This window comes from Ictalurus furcatus, chromosome 15 (genome assembly GCF_023375685.1).
Source record: "Ictalurus furcatus strain D&B chromosome 15, Billie_1.0, whole genome shotgun sequence".
In the NCBI taxonomy this organism is placed as follows: Eukaryota; Metazoa; Chordata; class Actinopteri; order Siluriformes; family Ictaluridae; genus Ictalurus; species Ictalurus furcatus.
Genome location: NC_071269.1, coordinates 19,298,866 through 19,318,297, shown reverse-complemented (window position 1 = coordinate 19,318,297; position 19,432 = coordinate 19,298,866). Strand labels below are relative to the sequence as shown.

Sequence of the window (19,432 nt, the reverse complement as noted above, 5' to 3'; positions counted from 1 at the left end):
CTACCTGACCATTCTCCCGGATCATGATGTTGTCACTGTGGCGGTCTCCAATTCCCAAAACATAAGTAGCTACACAGTAGCCTGCACAAGACAGTGTGAACTCTTCGATGGCTTGATCCAGTTTATCCCTGTTGGCAAAAAAGGCACCATTTCATTATGCTTACTTCTACATTCCTGGCATTTTGCACATGCATTTATCTTGAGCAATGTACAGTACAATGCAGGCTGGCCAAAGTCCAAAGATATCAACAAGCTAAGACACTGCCAGGAACAGGGAGTCAGTGCTGATACTTGAGTAAATAAGTAATACTTTTTTTTTTTTTTTACTGTGTCAGGCACACATACATATTTGCACACGCATACACAAGTGCTGAGTCACAGGAAGTTCTGTTTCACCTTATCAGATAGACTCTATCACCTAGAGGTTTTCACATAGTGGAAGTTAAAGGGAATTTGTGGTTCACTGGAAATAAATTATTTTAAATACGCAATTCCAACTTTAAAATTTAACGAGTCAACCTTCTGAGTTCGGCCCCTCACATACTCTAGACCACGTCTTACACTGAATTCATTATGTCTGTCACTACATACACATGACCGTTTCCCTGTTTACTACAAATTCACCTGCAGCCGGGAAGCATAATTAAAACATCACCTCACCTTCTGCCCTGAATACAGTATTCAAAAACAAGCATCATAACTTATGCATAAAGGCACTATTTAAATTATTTAACATGTCACATGCGACACATCATTTCCTCAGTCCATAAACAAATGCTCAATAAATAATAGATAACACTCAACATCATCACATTTGCATGAAATACGCAGAGCTATTACAGCAAGTACGAGCCAGGGGATCTTTCTTCACATCAGCCCTGTCTCTGGGGAGCAGACTGGATACTTCTATAATGGGAATACGTCTCTTGTTTCATAGGAGCAATCAATGCCCTTCCCGTTCAACATACACTACCAACAGGGAAAAAACAAAGCAATGAGATATGTGTGTTTAAGCAAAGTTGCAAAAAGATAAGATAGTGTACTGTACATATACTGTACGTATACATGTGCACGTACACATTCCCACATACACAGAGAGACCGGGTAAGGAATGACATAAGCTAGTGAATAGAGCACAGTAAACTATCAGCTCAACCACTAAAACTGAAAGCTAAAAAACTGAAAGCTGTGTATGAGTGCTGGGAATTTCAGACTTCGTTTGATTCATCTTGCCTGAACAGGTCAAGGAACCCTGCATTATACTGCAAAGTGGCACATCTGCCAATTCACTACAGCCTTACAGTTAAACTGCTATATACTTGAATGTAAAGTACATACGGACAACAGTCAAGGAAGTATTTAGACAATCTGATTTGTTCTATCCAGTCTACATGTATTTCTGGACTTTCTGGACTTACCCAGGTATTCCACAGGATGCTTAAGGAGCATGTGCTTCCTGGTATACTACACACTGCAAAAAAAAGTCATCTTAGCAAGTGAAAATATCTTGAATATAGTCAAATGTATCAAGTATTTCTTATTATAAGATTACTATAAACCAAATATAAGATCATTAAACCCATTTCTGGACATTATTACTCAGTTCAAGCTTGTAGTTTTCTCATTCTATTGGCAGATCATGTTGCATCTTTCTTGAAATAAACACTTAAAATGAGCAAAATGGAATATCTGCCAATACAACAAGACTATTTCAAGTTTGGAATGAGTACAAATGGCTTGAAATAGGTTAATAATTTTATACTTGGTTTATGATAACCTTACAATAGGAAATACTAGAGAAATGTGACTATATTCAAGGTATTTGCATTTGCTAAGATGTTGTTTTTTTGCAGTGCAGTGAGTCATTTGGTTCCTGTACATTTCGAGTCAAGTGTCTTTTTAATCTTGGCATTATGCCATGCTTGTTCAGGTGGTAGCAGTATTGCACTGGTGAAAAGCCATAAGTGGTGAGCTGAGCCATCACTATGCATAACAATTGTCACCAATGGTCAGGAACTTTCGCAGAGACCAAAAGAAACTGACACGAGTTCAGTGATATCACATTTAGAGTGAGGAGGAAGTCCATGAGTAGCTCAGAGCTGAAAGAGCTGTTGAAAGGAACCAGTTGAGTTGGTTCAGGCATCCGATAAAGATAAGGATAAACATAAGGATAAGGATAAGGATGCCTACCACTGAAGGTGTACTAGACATGACCAACCAGATCTACCCAGGATTTGCACAGGATAGTATTTCCTGGTTGGCTTGGAGCATCTGCACAATAGAGTCTGCAGGAAGAAGTTGAGGACAGACATGCCTTGGCTTCTCTGCTCAAAGTTGCCACTGTGACTCTCAATATGACTATGCGGTTAACAAAAATGATGATGCTTTAGTCAGAGAGTCTCCAATCAGATCAGCCAAGTGGCAGTGCGGTTGAAGGGTTTCATTTCAACCAAGTGTTTGGCCACATAAACGTTGCAGAGAATACTTAAGATGCCTCCTTTATTCTCACAGCCAAATTAATATACGTTTCACTATATAAAAATGTATTGATCATCTTCAAAATATTTGATCATAACCAATTTGTGACTACACAGTATTTTTAATGATCATAAACAATGTGTTTTTAACTACAGAGTACTGTTTGATCACAAAGAAATAATCTTTCTAAGTACATAGTGTACTCGTGATCAAACGGATCTATATAGTGTCTAATAACCAGAACGATCATAAATAATATTTTAACTACATAGTGTATTAGTGATCAAACTGATCTATATAGCGTCTTAATAAGCAGAACGGTCATAAACAATATTTTAACTACATAGTGTATTTGTGATAAACAAATGGTTGTTTTCCTCCATATACTGTAGCGTCTTAATAATCAGAATGATCACAAGCTATCTTTTAACTACATACTGTATTATTAGCGAGCGTTAATCATCATTTTAACTACAAAGTGTTTTAGTGCTCGTAGTGATTACAAACAAATGGTCTTTTTAACTACATACCGTTTTAGTGATCATAAACAAATGGTTGCTTTATCTATGTAGTGTCTTTTTAATCAGAATGATCATAAACGATCTTTTAACTACATAAAGTTTTAGTGAACACAGTGACCATAATCCAAAAAAACAAACAAATAATCTTTTTAACTACATAGAGTTTTAGTGATCATAGTGACCATAAACAATCATTTTAACCACAGTGTTTTCGTAATCATAGTGACCATAAACAAACAGTCGCTTAACTACATAGTGTGTTAGTGAACATAGTGACCATAAACAATCTTTTTAACTAAACAGTGTTTTAGTGATCATAAACAAATGATCTTTTAAAAAAAATAAAAATAAAAAATAAATCTATATAGTGTCTTATTAAACAGAATGACCATAAACAATCTTTTTAACTAAATAGTGTTTTAATGACCATAGTGATGATAATAATAAAAAAAACAATCTTCTTAACTACATAGTGTTTTAATAATTATAGTGAACTCCAGAGTATTTCAGTGATCACACTCATCATAAACAAACTGCGGTTTAGTTGTGAGTCAAAGTATGAGAGCTGCTTTCAGCAGTAACACTGATAAACAGTGCATGCCGAGTGGTTAGCCGAGTTAAATGTGCACATCTCACTTATGTATTCTTAGCAAGCAGTTATAGCGTGTACTGAAAATGTTTGAGGGTGATACACTCACCCTGGGTTCTTGGATTTGAGCCAGTCGAGAAGAGCATCTTTGTTGAAGGCCGCAGTAGCAGCGCTGTTGCTCTTATTCCTCTGGATGTTTGCGATGGTGTCTGAGTTTTTCACCACCTCGATAAGACCCGTTTTATTCCCAGTAGACAAGCAGCCATAGGGGATCATTCTGTTTCACGCGGAGCACAAAAACAGAAAAAGATTGGAAGATTCAGTATAATCGGTTCACAGACTATGCTTGACAGCTTTAGAAGACATTTATGTATATTTTATCTTCAATCTTCAATAGTTAAGCATACAGTGAGTTCAGGAGCTTCGAGAGAGCGCAGATATTTCACTAGCAACTACAAACCTAAGGTCCAGCCCTTCTGTCTTCCACAGAACATCCATTAGCTGGATCATTTGAAGGGTTAGCATATCCTGTCTCAGATCTGAAAGCAGCACAAAGTCATTAAGGGTGCATTTCAATTAAAAACTCCAATGGATGGTTGTTTACAAGAAAACAGAAGTTTCTTCCTGCATACCGTCTCCATTCTTGAAGATAATGCCCAAAGTGTCTGACTGTACACACTTGTTCTTGTACATCAGCCAGAGAGGCTTCATCTTAGAGTCCATAAACTTACAGCTGTCCGTGCTAAGAAACAAAAAGGAAACCCACACACACACTTTAATTATTTACTGTAGATAAAAACAGTACATACTCAGCATACCTTACTCACCACAAAACAAAATTGTGGTGACATGCTTTCTTAGCTACTCCCCTGTTGAAGTGTTGTTTATTACAGTGTTGCTGTAATCAAAATAATCAATAATCAATGCCATGGTGGTGTGATGAAGCTCTTACCACCTCAATAATATTATTATAGATTATTTTCCTATAACAGCAAGCCCCAAAGTCTTATTCTTCTTATACCACAGCAGTTTGACAACAATATATTGTTATTTGTTTATAAAGAAACATTAGATTTTGTATCAGTTTATAGTTACATTTTCCATTATGGAAAAAATCTGTTGAGCAGCCAGCATACAAGGCCCAGGGGTAATTGTTACTATAGAAATGATAACATACTGTACATGTATTAAAATTAACCTGTGATTTGCCTTGTAGCCAGAACTGCTGTAAAAGATGCTGTTAAATAAATAAATAAATAAATAAATAAATAAATAACACATTTTGACCAGCCAGATTTGAGAATTCAACAACACTGAGGTATAATATGAATTATACGCAGTCGCCAATGACTGCTTTAATCTGCTGCTTGTTGTTTTCAAAAGCACGCTGTTTATGTTCTTCTTATACGGTATACAAGTGTTTTGTGCACGATTCAAGACACTACCACTGCTAGAGTCACTGTTTAGATATTAGTGTCATCTGTTAAAAAACGGAAAGCAAAATTACTCAAGAGCTGAGCCGTCGCATGAAACAGCATGTGCAACTAGTATTTCATAAACACTTTGCACAAATCATGTAAACTCATCGGAATATCTTGAAATCCTTTATGAAATATCAGTAATGTAACAATGATTCTATATGTAATACTGTAAGCACGTTGCTTTTATTTTCATGCAGAATACTTAAGACTCTAAATTTGGTCATCCTAGGCAGTGTTAAATGTGAGCTGTACCAGATTTCAGAGAGGATGATGCTCGGGTTGAGGGGGGACACGACACCAGATAGCGCCTCCAAGTACGTGTCCTGTTTAATGCACAGTTTCATGTCCTCCGTGATCTGCGACCTGGATGCCGACTTCTGAGAGCCCGACTTCACAAAGTCATTCAGAGCTTTCATTTTACTCAGAGCCTCATTCTGTAATGACGGAACACAATACGATGCATCAGTCTTTTGAACGGTATAGTGTTTTACTGATCAGAAGCAAAACAAGGCATTTATATTTATAAAGCAGAACTTCATACATGAGGAAATTTAGATTCATCATGACAATTTTTTTTAAAACCCAGTTCATGTTATTTAACAAAATAATAAGTAATATTTAAATAATTCAAATAAAGGTCAATTGTATCAGAATTAAGGAAAATAAACAGAAATTTAATGCTGACGTTCTTAAGGAGCAGAGCCGTTGCTTAGCTATTTTGAAACACAGATGTGACCAGAAATGTTTCAGTCTGAATTTGAAAATGATCAAAGTCGGTGTGTATCTGGCATCTTCTGGGACAAGCTTGAGTGCACAATAGTAGCTGAAATAGGTTTAGCCACGGTGCTTTGTGCTAATTCTGGACACTATTAGCTTACCAGACCCTCCTGATATTGTACACACTATATATATATCAGAGTTAAGATGAATTTAGCTCCAAGGACATTTAATGATTTATAAACAGGAAGTAATACATGGAAATAAGTCCTGTAGCTGACTGGGAGTCTGTGTAAGGATCTAAGTAATGGTACTGAAGTCATTTGTTTACATATTTTGTCCTGGTGAATATTCTGACGGCTGCAGTCTGATGAAGTCTGATGGGAGTTTTTGTGAAGAACAGTAAAGAGGCTATTATAGTAATCTTGTCTACTGGAGATAAACACATGCATATTTTTTCTAAGCCTTGTGCAGACGAAAACCTTCTTGTCGTGTTAATGCTGAGACAAAGATCTGAGATCTGGGAGATGAAATCTTTCTGCAGCCTCACTGATAAACAGCACATGCTGTATCATTTCTATAAATTCAATACAACAATGTTCTAGCATCTATCTGAGAACACAGGTGTTGCATTACAGTATATGCATTTGGCAGTTAAATGGCGTATGCATATACAGTTGTAATCAAAATGATTCAACCCCCATTGCAAATCAGGTTTATTGATAAAATTGACAGACTTTCAGCTGTTTGCAATGAACAACTCAAACAAAAGCAACTGAAATAGTTCAACACAACGAATGCTTCAAGTGGTTTCTCTGAATTCAACTGAAAGTGCAAACTTATAATGACTTCTCCAGTCTCAAAATTATTCAACCCCTTCATGGCACGCATCTTTAGTACTTAGTAGAGCACCCTTTTACTGTTATGAGCTGCTGCAAATGAATGTGTTGAACTATTTCAATTGCTTTTGTTTGCTTTGTTCATTTCAAACAGCTGAAAGTCTGTAAATTTTGACAATAAACCTGATTTGCAATGGGGATTGAATAATTTTGACTGCAACTGTACTATTCTTGATTAGGAGAAATACTGAAGAATATTGTAGCATGGAAGTAGCTACAAGCCTTCAGATATACCCATTTTAACTAGAAGAAGCCTTTATTTGTCACATATACATTACAGCACAATTAAATTCTTCTGTTGCATATCCCAGCTTGTTAGGAAGAAGGGGCCAGAGCACAGGGTCAGCCACGATACAGAGCAGATATGGTTAAGGGTTGTGCTCAAGGGCCCACCATTGGCAGCTTGGTGGTCCTGAGGCTTGAACCCCTGGGCTTCTGGTAAGTAACCATTAACCAATGAGCCACCACTACAGACAAATTAAAGGGGAAAAAAAACTGTGGATCTGTTATATTGATGCATTTTGCTGGATGTGGATTGAGTCCTTGAGATCTACCTTCCTGCAGGTTTCATCTCCAATCAAAATCGAACACACCAGTTTTAGTCGATCAAGAACTTCATAAGGCATTGATTAGATGGTCAGGTGGGCATGATTATGGTTGGAGCTAAAGTCTTCAGGAAGGTAAGATCTCCAGGAATATGGATGGTGACCACTACTTTAGAGGAACGGTCACTACAAATTTATCCTATATTGAAAAATTTCTATCCTGATGGGAGTGATCTCTTCCAAGATGACTCCGCTCCTTTCCACAGGGCACACTTAATGGTTTGATGAGGATAAAAATTATGTGAATCATACGCAATGACCTTCAAAGTCACCAGATCTCAACCCAGATTTGGGAGATTTTTGAGTGACATGTTAGACAGTGCTCTATTACAGCTCCAGAGACTTACAGAATCTGTGCCAAGGTACACTGAAACTGTTCTGGTGGCTTGTGGTGTGCCAAACAGCTTGGTTAAAGACTTCGTGTTGGTTTGGCTTTAATTTGTCAGCCATTTGTGAAAAGGAACCTCAGTAGCCATCATATCTGGGACACCCATCAGTATGATTAGAAGTCATAACTTCTAGTATGTAGTCAGCATAAGATACTGTTGAGGTCAGACATTTACATACGCCTTACAAAATTTGCAAGATGTTAATAATAAAAATAAAAAAAATTAAATAAGCTATTTCACATAACGGATGTTTACATTAAGTCCAAAAGACTCAATAATAACTTACACAAATGAACCAGTTCAAAAGTTTACATACGCTTGATTCTTAACACTGTGTTGTTACCTGGATGATCAACTACTGTTTTTACGACTTGTTTGTTTGTTTTTTAGCAGTATTAGATGAAAAAAAAAGATCTTTAAACAAAATAATAACAATTTACACTGATCATCCTGTTCAAAAGTTTACACCCCCCGGCTCTTAATGTATCGTGTTGCCTTCTTGAACATCAGTGAATATTTGCTTTTGTAATAGTTGTGTACGAGTCCCTCAGTTTCAGTTTGTGAAAAGATGAATCTTAGAATCATATAGCCACTGTTGGAAAGGGGTAAAGGTGTTTGCTCTTTTTTTAAAAAATTATTAACATTTTACAGATTCTACAAGGCATATATAAACTTATGAACTCGACTGTACATTTGCATAGCTACAGATATCTATATTGAACAAATATATAGCTAAAAACATAAAGTGTTTACAAATATGATGGTTAACAGTAACAAAACAGTTGAGGCAACATTCTTTTTCATAGTTGATTGCCTCCAACAGGAAGTATACTGTACATACAATGCAGCTTTCAACTTTGGACAAAATAACAGTCACTCGTCCACATGCTGCCTTCCAAATGACAGCCTTTACCTCAGCCTTTATCTTTATCAACAATGCAGCCAGTGAAACATCTCAACAATGCAGCCTACCTAGTCAGCTACCTACTAAATGCTTGTATTTGCATGCATTTCCTCATTTGTAAGTCGCTTTGGATAAAAGCGTCTGCTAAATGAATAAATGTAAATGAAACACAGGATTAAAAATATCACTACCGACCTGCTTCATGAGACTCTTCATGTGGTAGATGCTTCCTCTGCAGTAAGCCTCCAGAATGAGGCCAAATTTCAGACCGACAGAGGGCACATGCAGTTCAGACCTTCAGGAGAAATAAAACCGTTTAAACACAATCGAACAGCCTCTGTAAGAAACATGAAGAATTCAGGAGCGAAAAAGTTTACCTCAGATGCCAAAACAGGAAGTGGCCTATCCTCTTGTTGGACAAAGCTCGCTCCAGGAGGAATGTGGTCAAGTCACAGTCCAGGTATGGCTCATACTTCAGAACCTGTACCAGCTGCAGGAGGTACTGGAAGAGTTCGTCATCACTGTTGATGAAGACAAAGAGCATGATGTCAAATTCACCTGTCAACTGTAACATTTATAAACAACTTTAGCAGAACTTTATAGTGCTGCCATAAAAGTGTGCATACTATGTACTGGTGTAATGCCGGTGTAAAGTCTCCTGATGCATGGGAGTTTCTTTTTCTCAGCCTGGTCATGTTAGATATGTAAACTGTGAATTCTATATGGTTTAATCATTCTCATCTTGGGGATGATTAAATAGACCAAATGAGACAATATGTGGTCCTAACAAGAGCACAATTTTATATATACATACATACATACATACATACATACATACATATACACACATATATATATATATATATATATATATATACACACACACACACACACAGTATCTCACAAAAGTGAGTACACCCCTCACATTTTTGTAAATATTTGATTATATATTTTCATGTGACAACACTGAAGAAATGACACTTTGCTACAATGTAAAGTAGTGAGTGTACAGCTTGTATAACAGTGTAAATTTGCTGTCCCCTCAAAATAACTCAACGCACAGCCATTAATGTCTAAACCACTGGCAACAAAAGTGAGTACACCCCTAAGTGAATATGTCCAAATTGGGCCCAATTAGCCATTTTCCCTCCCTGGTGTCATGTGACTTGTTAGTGTTACAAGGTCTCAGGTGTGAATGGGGAGCAGGTGTGTTAAATTTGGTGTCATCGCTCTCACACTCCCTCATACTGGTCACTGGAAGTTCAACATGGCACCTCATGACAAAGAAAAATTGGCAACAGGACTATCATTCAAAACATATAGAAAATGTCTACAGACAAATATCTGAATAAAAGCTGTCCTGTTTGTTACTGTAACTTTGATTTCTTTCTCTTCTTCATTTTGTTATAAAAGTACGAACCTCTGCACTAACTTGTACAAAGCTAATAGTCAAACGATTAACTATGTGCCCACATGTATGGTCCTGTGGTATTTCTCTGGAACTATTTCACTGCACAGCACTTCTGAGAGGTGGGTAAGACAGCAGGTGAACACGGTGAAAGACGGAAGAGTATATGGTCGTATGGCACCTACCACAACTTCCTGAGGCAGCGAATGGTGAAGGAGCGGACGTGGGGGTCGGGGAAGCTATAGTCTAGCAGCTCCAGAGCGTGCAGAGCTGGAAGGTCTGGCCATTTCCGTAATAGAGCCACGATCTAAAACAAATGCAAGGCCTGTCACTGAGAAACACTGCTGTTCAAAAATCTTCACATTTCAACTACTAGATAACATTGCTGTCTTTCATTTTGTTCATTCAAATGAATGGATCTGATTTGCTTATGAGCTCTTTTGTGAAGTTGAGGCAAATCATGTTGCCGAGTCAAGTTTTGAGCCTGAATGCATTTTTGAATCTGATGATTCTCTGAGTATGGAAGCACCATCTGCAGAACTGCGGAAATTTGATCTCACAACAGAAGAGTATGATCAATGGTATTATTTATTTAGAATCCTGTTCAATTTCGACTATGTAGTGGGTTGTGTTTTTAATTTTTGATGGCAAGAAATCAGCTTTTAACTGAAAAAACATGCGTCACAGGTCAGTGTATAAAAAGTTCTATCAAGCTGCGAGTCCAATTCAAGCCTCACTACACGGGTGAATGCTTATGCAAATGCACTGTATTCGCTATCTCTACTTTAGATCACATTATATTTCATGTAAATATATTTTGGAAGACATTTTACATATACTGACTGAAATTGGTAAATATATCCGAATAGTATTTTCCAAAATATCACGATATATTTCTGTTTCGTAAATAGAGTCACGAATCATTGTCAAGGTTTGGAGTGAGTCACATTTCGGGTCAAAATCTTGAATGAGTTATAACTCTGAACTGCGAGTCAAGTCACAAGTCAGTAAATTAGGCACCCGAGTGCAACTTAAGTTCTTTAAGCATCTCTAACCTACTCTAATATGTACTTTTTGTAGTTACCGATTCAAATTGTACACTGCTATCAAGTACACAGGACTAAAGTATTTTTACTTATTTGTTGATGTACAGTGGGGGCCAAAATATCTGAGACTACTAGTGGAAATGCTTCTCTTTTTCATTCCTTTCAATTTAATATTTTTTTTTTTTAAATCATAACAAATAATATTATAATAAACAACATGAGTGAAAAGTGGAATCTTGGAAATATTTACATGAATTAAAAACAATTCTTAGTATTTAGTAAGCTCCCTGCTTTTCTTTTAATGAAAAGTTTGCATAAGTGTGAATGTCATGTGTCATGTAAACAAGGGTGGAGACGGATGCAAGTGCAGTTAAAGCTTTTAATGAGAGGCAGGCAGACAAATCCAAAACATGAGGCAATCTCAACATCCAGAAACAGGCGAGCGTCAGGCTATCTACAAACAACATAGACTAGGATAGACAAGGAGCAAAGCGAGAAACAAGGAACAGGAACGAAAACCATGAAACGTGGACAAAGAATGAAGGCTCAGTAAGGCTCTGGCGGGTAAACACGGAAACACAATACTTCGCGGGCAACAAAGACACACGAGGGGTTTAAATATATAGATTCATCCGAGGAGGTAACAAGGAGCAGATGAGAATGATTAGGACACAACCAATCATATGACATGGGTGGAGTCAGGACATAAACCAAAACAAACGCACATGAAATAGTAAACACAGTCAATGTCAAATGCCAATGCTGAGCACACTGCTCGCTCTGGCCCTCTGGGAAATCTCTGACACAGTGTGAACACGTTTTAATGGAAGGGATAAAACTTAAGGAAAATCTGACCACTTAACATGGTCAATATCACATATTTGCATACATTTAAATAGTGGCCTAGAAATAATGCAGAATTTTAAATATTGAATATTCAAGACCCTGTCCTTTGTGTATTTAAAAAATATATATATAAATTCTAAAATGGCAAATCGCACTAGTGACTGTAGTACCTGGGCTACTTCCTCATGTTTATTCCACTTGGTGATGAGTAGCAGTTTGGAGAGGCTCTCTGGGTACTTCGCTCTCACCTCCCCACGTAGCTTCCACAGCAACTCTTTCTCATCCTCAAAGAACTCGGTGTGGTTTTTATTGTCCACTATCTCTTTCAATTTCAGATTCTGAGCAAGATCACAGCATATATGAAATGCAATTTTATATATCATGCAACCTCATTTAAAAGGAAAACAAAAGACTTCTGCTTCTCACCTCCTCTTTCGTGGCAACTGCCTTCTCACCATTTATTTCAGTCAACTAGAAAAGAAACAAAACAAGAAATGAGACAAAACAAGCTGAAAGAACTAAAAAAAAAAACTCTCTTGTATTCAGGAGGAGAAATGTCAGCAAGTCACTGCAAAAACGGTGAGGCCTTGTTTACTTTTTCCAGGGGAGGGTAGTAGAGAGGATGTGGCCTGAAACTGGCAAAGTGAATGAGGAGTCCTGCAGAGCTGTCCATGTTGGGATTTCTCTCCACTGTGCCCATAGGATTCAGCAGATCACCTTTGTCATCTACAATAAAGAGACATTACTCGTCTTCTTCTTCTTTTTATTATTATTATTATTATCACAAAATTTGTCAGAAAGCAGAATTCTCTGCATTATCTTCTAATTATATTTATACACAGGATAGAAATGATTTGGTGTGTAAAAGAAGCAAATCAGACCTGGAGCTGAAGGCCAAGTGGATAAGAAGATATCTCCTGTCTTCAACTGGTCCTTATAGTCAAACAACATCGTGTTCACCCAGGCCAAAGGACAGTCCTGAAAGATGCACATGTACACATAGTCATCCCCTTTTACTTTTCTACATAGAATTCTTAAAATCATATAAAATATATCTAAATCATTATCGAAGAGACTGATTTCCAAAGTTTGCAAAGTGGCGATGGGGATTAATAATACTGTAATGTTATAATATTACTATACAACCCATAAATAAATATTTAAACCCAGTGCACTGGATCAATGAACAACAACCTTATAATTTTTTCAAAATTATTTTTCTCTTAAATCACAGCAATGTTGCCTTAGCATGCACAAGCATAATCTAATCTATTCTTCCATTTTGTATAATATGCATCTGATTATTAATTTTCTTGTGTGTATATGATCTTTCTCAAGGGACACGATTAAAATGGAGATTGTAAATTATTTTTTTTTTTAAATCCCTAGTTTAAAAAAAGAATTGACAACAAATAAATGAATAATTATATATATATATATATATATATATATATATATATATATATATATATATATATATATATATATATATAAACTTTACAAGAGGTAAAAGTATGGAAAGTTATCATATATAAAATTATTTGAAATTTCAAATTATATATAAAATGGCCATTTAATGGTTCAAAGATGATTTGATTAAAACATTATAGAACATGATCAGGGTTAATCATGTTGTCATTCAATATTCATCATTTATATGACAAATATGGGATAAATTACACGATGACACATATTTCTGAGATGACATATGAGTACTTTTTTATATCACCGACCAGTTCCAGTGTCACATTGGCAGCTGGGTGTTAAAGTAGAATTTATATCAAATTTTTATATTCACTACTTTTCTGTGTTTAAAATGAAAGGAATGTGAATGAAAAGAAATGTGGTCCTTAGAACAATGATTTGTTAATAATTTTAGCATTTTGTCAAGTCATCATTTAATCCCTTAAGTAACATTTGATTCATTATTTATTTCATTACTTAATCTGTGAATTTAGGTATATATAAACAAATGCTTATCCAGTTACGTTTTATGCACTGATCAATTAATGTTAATAATATTGCTCGAGAAGACTCCTCCAGCTTCAAATATAATAATGAGACTTGTTATCAAATTTCATTATTTCCATTCACACATTTTTTTCCCGCTGCCTTTCATTTTACCAAATAATATTTGAGTGATACAGTAAAAAAACATATAATGATATGTTAAGACAGGGTTAATGACGCACAATGTATATTACAAATACCAGCAAAATAGTTCCAAAAATACTGAAAAAAAACAAAAAACAAAACGTAAAATCTTTGGGTTCTTTGAATTTGGTACAAAAATACATTTAACAGTATTAATTGCCTGTTCATTTCCGTGAATAACAGTGGAGTTGGTCAGCGTTATAAAAGTACTGATATCAGCAACATCTCAGAAAAGTGTTTAATGGCGTAAATTATCATGATTCTGATATTCATCCAGCTCCACATCCACTATTACGCAAGATAACCTCGCAAGTTTATAGTGTATTTGTGGTACTAATCATAAACAATGAATCACATAACATGGTAAATGAGCCTTGTGTATTATAAATTCCGCATTCCATTAATTAAATCTACTATTTTATGAACTTTTAAATACAACTAGCTCGGTCAGATAATAATAATTTGAAAAAAATTCATTTAAATGACGGTTTTAAGTCACAGAACGAATATATTCAGAGGTTAATTCCATCAGTATTATTCTTTGCTGCAAGTGATGTCGCTGTAAGTATCCTTACACTGTATTTCACCTTAAACCCAGTGAAACACGGCTTTGTGGTGTTTAAAATAAACACACTGAGCCATAGAGACAGACAGAGGCAATTCTCGTTTCCTCGCCTCAGAGTGAGCAGACTTCTCTACCCGTACTATGAAAGGGAAGTGGCCGAGAAAGCAGAAGTAGAGATGTTGGGTACAAATCCTCATAAACAAACACACACATACCCACACACATACATACACACCCACACACAGCCACCTGGTGCCTTGCTGTGGCAGCCTCTTCTCACCTTCTGTCGCTACTAAAATGACTGTGTTTGTGTGTGGTCAGAGGAGTTTTGATTTGACTATCACACTCTGCCTGTCGCACATCACGTTATTGGCATGTAAAGCTAAAGATAACCATTAGTTACACATTTATTTGTGGAGTTCATTTTCCGCAGGTCGGCCCCGCCGATTCGAGGCGGTTTATTTTACTAAAAGAGTTTGAATCTCGTTTTTTACGATGACTTACAGCCTTTTTGTTCTTCTTTTTGGTTGACCGCTGCTTCCTAGGCTTGTCGAGCACACCATAGAGGGCAAAACAGAGGCGCGTCATGCGAGGAAGGTCACACAGGTTGACGTCGAACGACAGCTTCTGGTCCCACACTGGATCTGAGCACACACTGACCTCACCGCTGGTCACCACTTTACAGAGAAGCTCACTGCCATGGAAAAGGCCTGCTTGCACTACAAGCTGAGCGGAAAAAAACAACAACAGAGACCAGAATATCACTGTGGGATCAACAAGTGTTTAGGAGAATAGAGAAACGGAAATACAGTTGCAGAAATGTTTGACAGGACCGGTTAAAAATGAATGAATGAAAGACTGTATGACACAAGGCCTCATGACTAGCACGGAGCTGGCCACTTTCCCAGTTTTATCATTAACCAGAATAGAAGGGTATCCATGATAGCAAAGAGGAAATATTTAAGTGAATGTTTCCCCTACAGCTATTGTGGAGAACTTCTGGTGGCAGCAGCAGCAGACAGGACTGGTAATTGTATGACATGACAAATCTATCTGGAGTCATACGGGTGACATCCGGAAACAGGCACTCCGGGCTTAATAAAATATACGTTAACATAATCAGCCGAGGGCAAATCTCATCCCATTTCATGCTGTATGACTAAAATAATGTTTGTTCTTTCACACCATGCACTTTCCTATTTCACAGTTCATTATGATGAGACAACTACAAGTACTGTTTCACATTTCATTATAATGAATGAGAGCAAATTTAGACCTTCTATAAAACAGTTTACTCTTTCACCAAGTAACCCGACCCTGCATGACTTTTCACTTCTCTGACATGTTTTAAAAAAAAACAGAGATGCAAGTGGCGAGTGTGAGCAACACTGCTGTCCTTTTCTAAGAATCTAGGCCCAAGTGAGCTCTGAAAGCCCGATAGTCACTCCCCACTTCCTGTTTTGATGTTTTACTCAACCGCTTCTGATGAATTATGGGAAATATGTGGTTAGGGTCACATGACCACACTTCAAGATTCCAACCCCCGGCTGTATGCTACAGTTAGAAGCCTGGTAAACAACCACAACAGAATCATGCTAACAATAAACACGAATAAACCGGAGGCCTGACCTTCATGCTCTCATCGGCGTTGACCCGAGTGCCATGCAGCAGGTGGATGTAGAAGGGCTCTTGTATGGACCACAGTGATGATGTGTTTTGCTGTTGAAAGAAGTCCAGGCATTCAAAAAGTGTGCTAAGTGGAGAATGCAAACCGTACGATATACTTTTATGATATGATATGATGTATGATATACATTTTATTATTTGCTTTGTAAAACACTGAACTCTCATTTCCTACTTGGCATACAAGAGGCAAATATGCTAGGTGATAGAAGTCTTTCGATTAGAAAGAAAACAAAAGTTAAGAAAGACACAAAGAGGAACTAACACAGTACGAAACCAACACGTTTGGCCAAGTTTACAGTCAGTTTTACTACTAGCTTTTCCCACCATAAGCGGTGTGAGGAAGAATCACAATGAAGTGTAAGCAGATTTCAAATGTTCAAATCTTAAAATATCCAAACAATTACCCACAATGTTGTGCTTCCACATAACGCATTTGCTGACTGTCATTCACGCAAACTTTTTTGCCGAGATACGTTTAATTTTTTTTTTTTTAATTCACCCACCCTGGACTATGAACATAACCAACTATTCAATTACCGCCATGTGTTCAATAATATCGTTGCTATGTATCAGAGCCACAGAACCTTTAGACACTAAAGATTTACACACTTTGGAGGAACGTTCCTCTTTCTATTTAAATTCTTATTTAAACACACATATGAGACTTTGTCTATAATAGGACTTAAATGAAGTAATTAATTAATTCTGTTTATTCAGTAGGAACTAAGTTCCAAGAACATCAGTGTTTTTGACAGTGATATGAGGAAGAAGGTGAAGAAACTAGTTCCCATGTTAATGACAGTTGTTGTTTATCTTCTGGTGCAATAACCTCCGTTTACCTTTTTCAGAGGCAGAGGTGGAGGTTTAGACTGAGAGCGGCTCTTGGAGACCTGGTTACTCAAGCCCCCCTGCTCCTCTTGGTATTTAGCGATAGTGGAGTGATGCACCATGGTCAGATGGGGAGTCAGGCCTCCGTACAAGCATGAGAAAATGTACTGCAAAAATACCAAACACATGTAAGCCATCTGATTAAGAATTTCCTCTACCAGAGCTCAGGGTAGGCTATTGTGACGTAAAGGAGGGGATCTGTGGGAGCATGAAAGAGGGGTCTGCTTGACTCAGACCAGAGCAAGACCAGGACAAGAGTCATCAACATCAAATCTTGCAGCCTGTTCATTTAGTTAGTGTAATTCAGCTCAAATCACATTATGCTCTCTGTAGTTGACTTTTAAAAGCCTACTAAAGGTGGATGACTCATCTCTGCAGGTACAGGCAGTTTCAATATCAACAACTGCCTCAGCAGTGCCAGACAAGCCAAAACACATGTAAGCCTGAGAGCCTGTTGTTGCTGCATCAGTTTAATTAGAATAAGTTCTTATGACAGAGCAAAAAAACACAGAGATGAAGCAAGATGAATAAAGTTTGGAATGTCTGGTCCTTATGTTTGGGTCAAAAACAACTATATTACATTTTTACTGTAAGGGCAAATACAATGTTCCAATTTCAATTTCTCTAGTGAACAAAAAAAAATTAGTTCACGTTATTCTGATCTGTGACCATCTAAGTAAACTAATATATATTTATATATCTATATTTTATTCTATAAAACCAAAAGGTCCCAGCCACCTCTTAAAAACAGGCATACATGTACACATACACCTGCCAACAGCATATGCATGCAAACAGGTTCTGTGTTTTTATTTCCACAAAAATTGTTTATATTGATAATAACCAGGAGTTAAATTAAGGCTGAACTCGCCCACCTTTGATTTTATGTAAGTTGTAAGTAGAGATGAACCCCATTATGACAACTGGATGGAAATGTAAGCCATAATGATAACAATAACTTAATATAGTTTTAAATTGCTTTTAGAGAAGAAGAAAAAAAGTTTGATTACAATTTTAAAAATTATAAAATGTAAAATATCATGTATCTCTGCAATAAAGCAATCACAAGATACCGATTTGACTTTGAGGCCAAAACTGATAAACGATGAAGAACTGAAAGTGTAAGTTCTTCCTGAATTTAATTCTAGAAAGAAAGACATTTCAGTGGAACCCTGTGAATGGAATCTATTAAAGGAGGGTTAAAATTGAACCCTGTTGGTAACTCAGATAAACATCAAACATATCAGGGATTTTACATCAATTTTAAATGTACTGCTATAATATATAAAGCAATGATGGCTCAATGAACATGCTGTTATAAGAATTTTCACAGGTACAAACCTACTGTGTTTATTCTTAACACTCTCTGCAAGAGCTGCTAACGGTGCACAGCTCTGAACTTCCCTTTTATTCATAGCAAACCTCATAATTTAAAGTACCATACTATACCCAGCACACTCACTTTAAACCTGAACAGCGGGTATTTCCCGTAGATGAACTCCCATCTCCCGTTGACCTGCAGGGTGTAATCCTCGGGCTTCTCCTGCTTCACTGGCCGGAATACAGTGGCTTTTTTCCTGAGCGCGCTCTTCATCAGGACCAAAGGCAGATCCTGTGGGTCCAACTGCAGCATGAAGCTCTCCTTAAAAAGCAACAGTAAACAAAATGATTCCACAGTGCTGTTGAACTGATTCACTTTCTTTAAAAGTACAGCTCAGACAGTAGTCCCGGCTGTAATTCAAATCACGGGGCTGTATTAATACACTCATTCTAATAGATTACCTGTATACATTTCTGTAGTAGCAACTGATTCAAAGGGACTTGATTTGTTGGACAGTCCACATAATAATAATCTAGGCTTGTTGTTATTTAACAAATGTATAAATCGTAGATATGGGGATATTTTATGTAAGATCTAAGATTTTTTAAATAATATTTAGGGAAGGAGACTCCACCATGGGAGCGTCTTCAGGACAGAGGACTTTGTGTTCTTCTGTTTTCTCGGTATCATGACAAGCTGCTTTCTTGTCTTATTAATTTCAAAAGAGAAGGTAAATAGAGGCTAGTGAGGGTACAGCTGTTTAGAGTTGCTACAACGTAAGTGATAACAGGAACTAACTTGTCTTGCAGACGTTCCACAACATTAAATGGAGCTATAAAGAACATTTATTAATCCATTTAAAATGATTTGATTTGAATCCATTTGATTATTTTTTCCTACACCAACACACATTGTTGTCTGTTATTCCTTACTTA

At 36.8% G+C, this 19,432-nt stretch overlaps 1 protein-coding gene across 1 annotated transcript in view; it reads right to left on the bottom strand.

Moving 5' to 3' along the window:
- The window catches only part of pik3cd (phosphatidylinositol-4,5-bisphosphate 3-kinase, catalytic subunit delta), a 28,966-nt gene that overhangs the window by 4,375 nt on the left and 5,159 nt on the right, over nucleotides 1–19,432 (bottom strand). The window contains exons 5-20 of the mRNA XM_053643294.1: nucleotides 18,639–18,818; nucleotides 17,128–17,283; nucleotides 16,232–16,321; nucleotides 15,107–15,328; nucleotides 12,765–12,861; nucleotides 12,479–12,609; nucleotides 12,310–12,354; nucleotides 12,054–12,221; nucleotides 10,177–10,298; nucleotides 8,961–9,104; nucleotides 8,779–8,878; nucleotides 5,322–5,503; nucleotides 4,221–4,330; nucleotides 4,049–4,127; nucleotides 3,698–3,865; nucleotides 5–128 (exon numbers count right to left, since the gene is read on the bottom strand). Of these exons, the coding sequence (XP_053499269.1) occupies nucleotides 5–128; nucleotides 3,698–3,865; nucleotides 4,049–4,127; nucleotides 4,221–4,330; nucleotides 5,322–5,503; nucleotides 8,779–8,878; nucleotides 8,961–9,104; nucleotides 10,177–10,298; nucleotides 12,054–12,221; nucleotides 12,310–12,354; nucleotides 12,479–12,609; nucleotides 12,765–12,861; nucleotides 15,107–15,328; nucleotides 16,232–16,321; nucleotides 17,128–17,283; nucleotides 18,639–18,818 (2,118 nt within the window). The remainder of the gene's footprint in view (nucleotides 1–4; nucleotides 129–3,697; nucleotides 3,866–4,048; nucleotides 4,128–4,220; nucleotides 4,331–5,321; nucleotides 5,504–8,778; nucleotides 8,879–8,960; nucleotides 9,105–10,176; nucleotides 10,299–12,053; nucleotides 12,222–12,309; nucleotides 12,355–12,478; nucleotides 12,610–12,764; nucleotides 12,862–15,106; nucleotides 15,329–16,231; nucleotides 16,322–17,127; nucleotides 17,284–18,638; nucleotides 18,819–19,432) is intronic.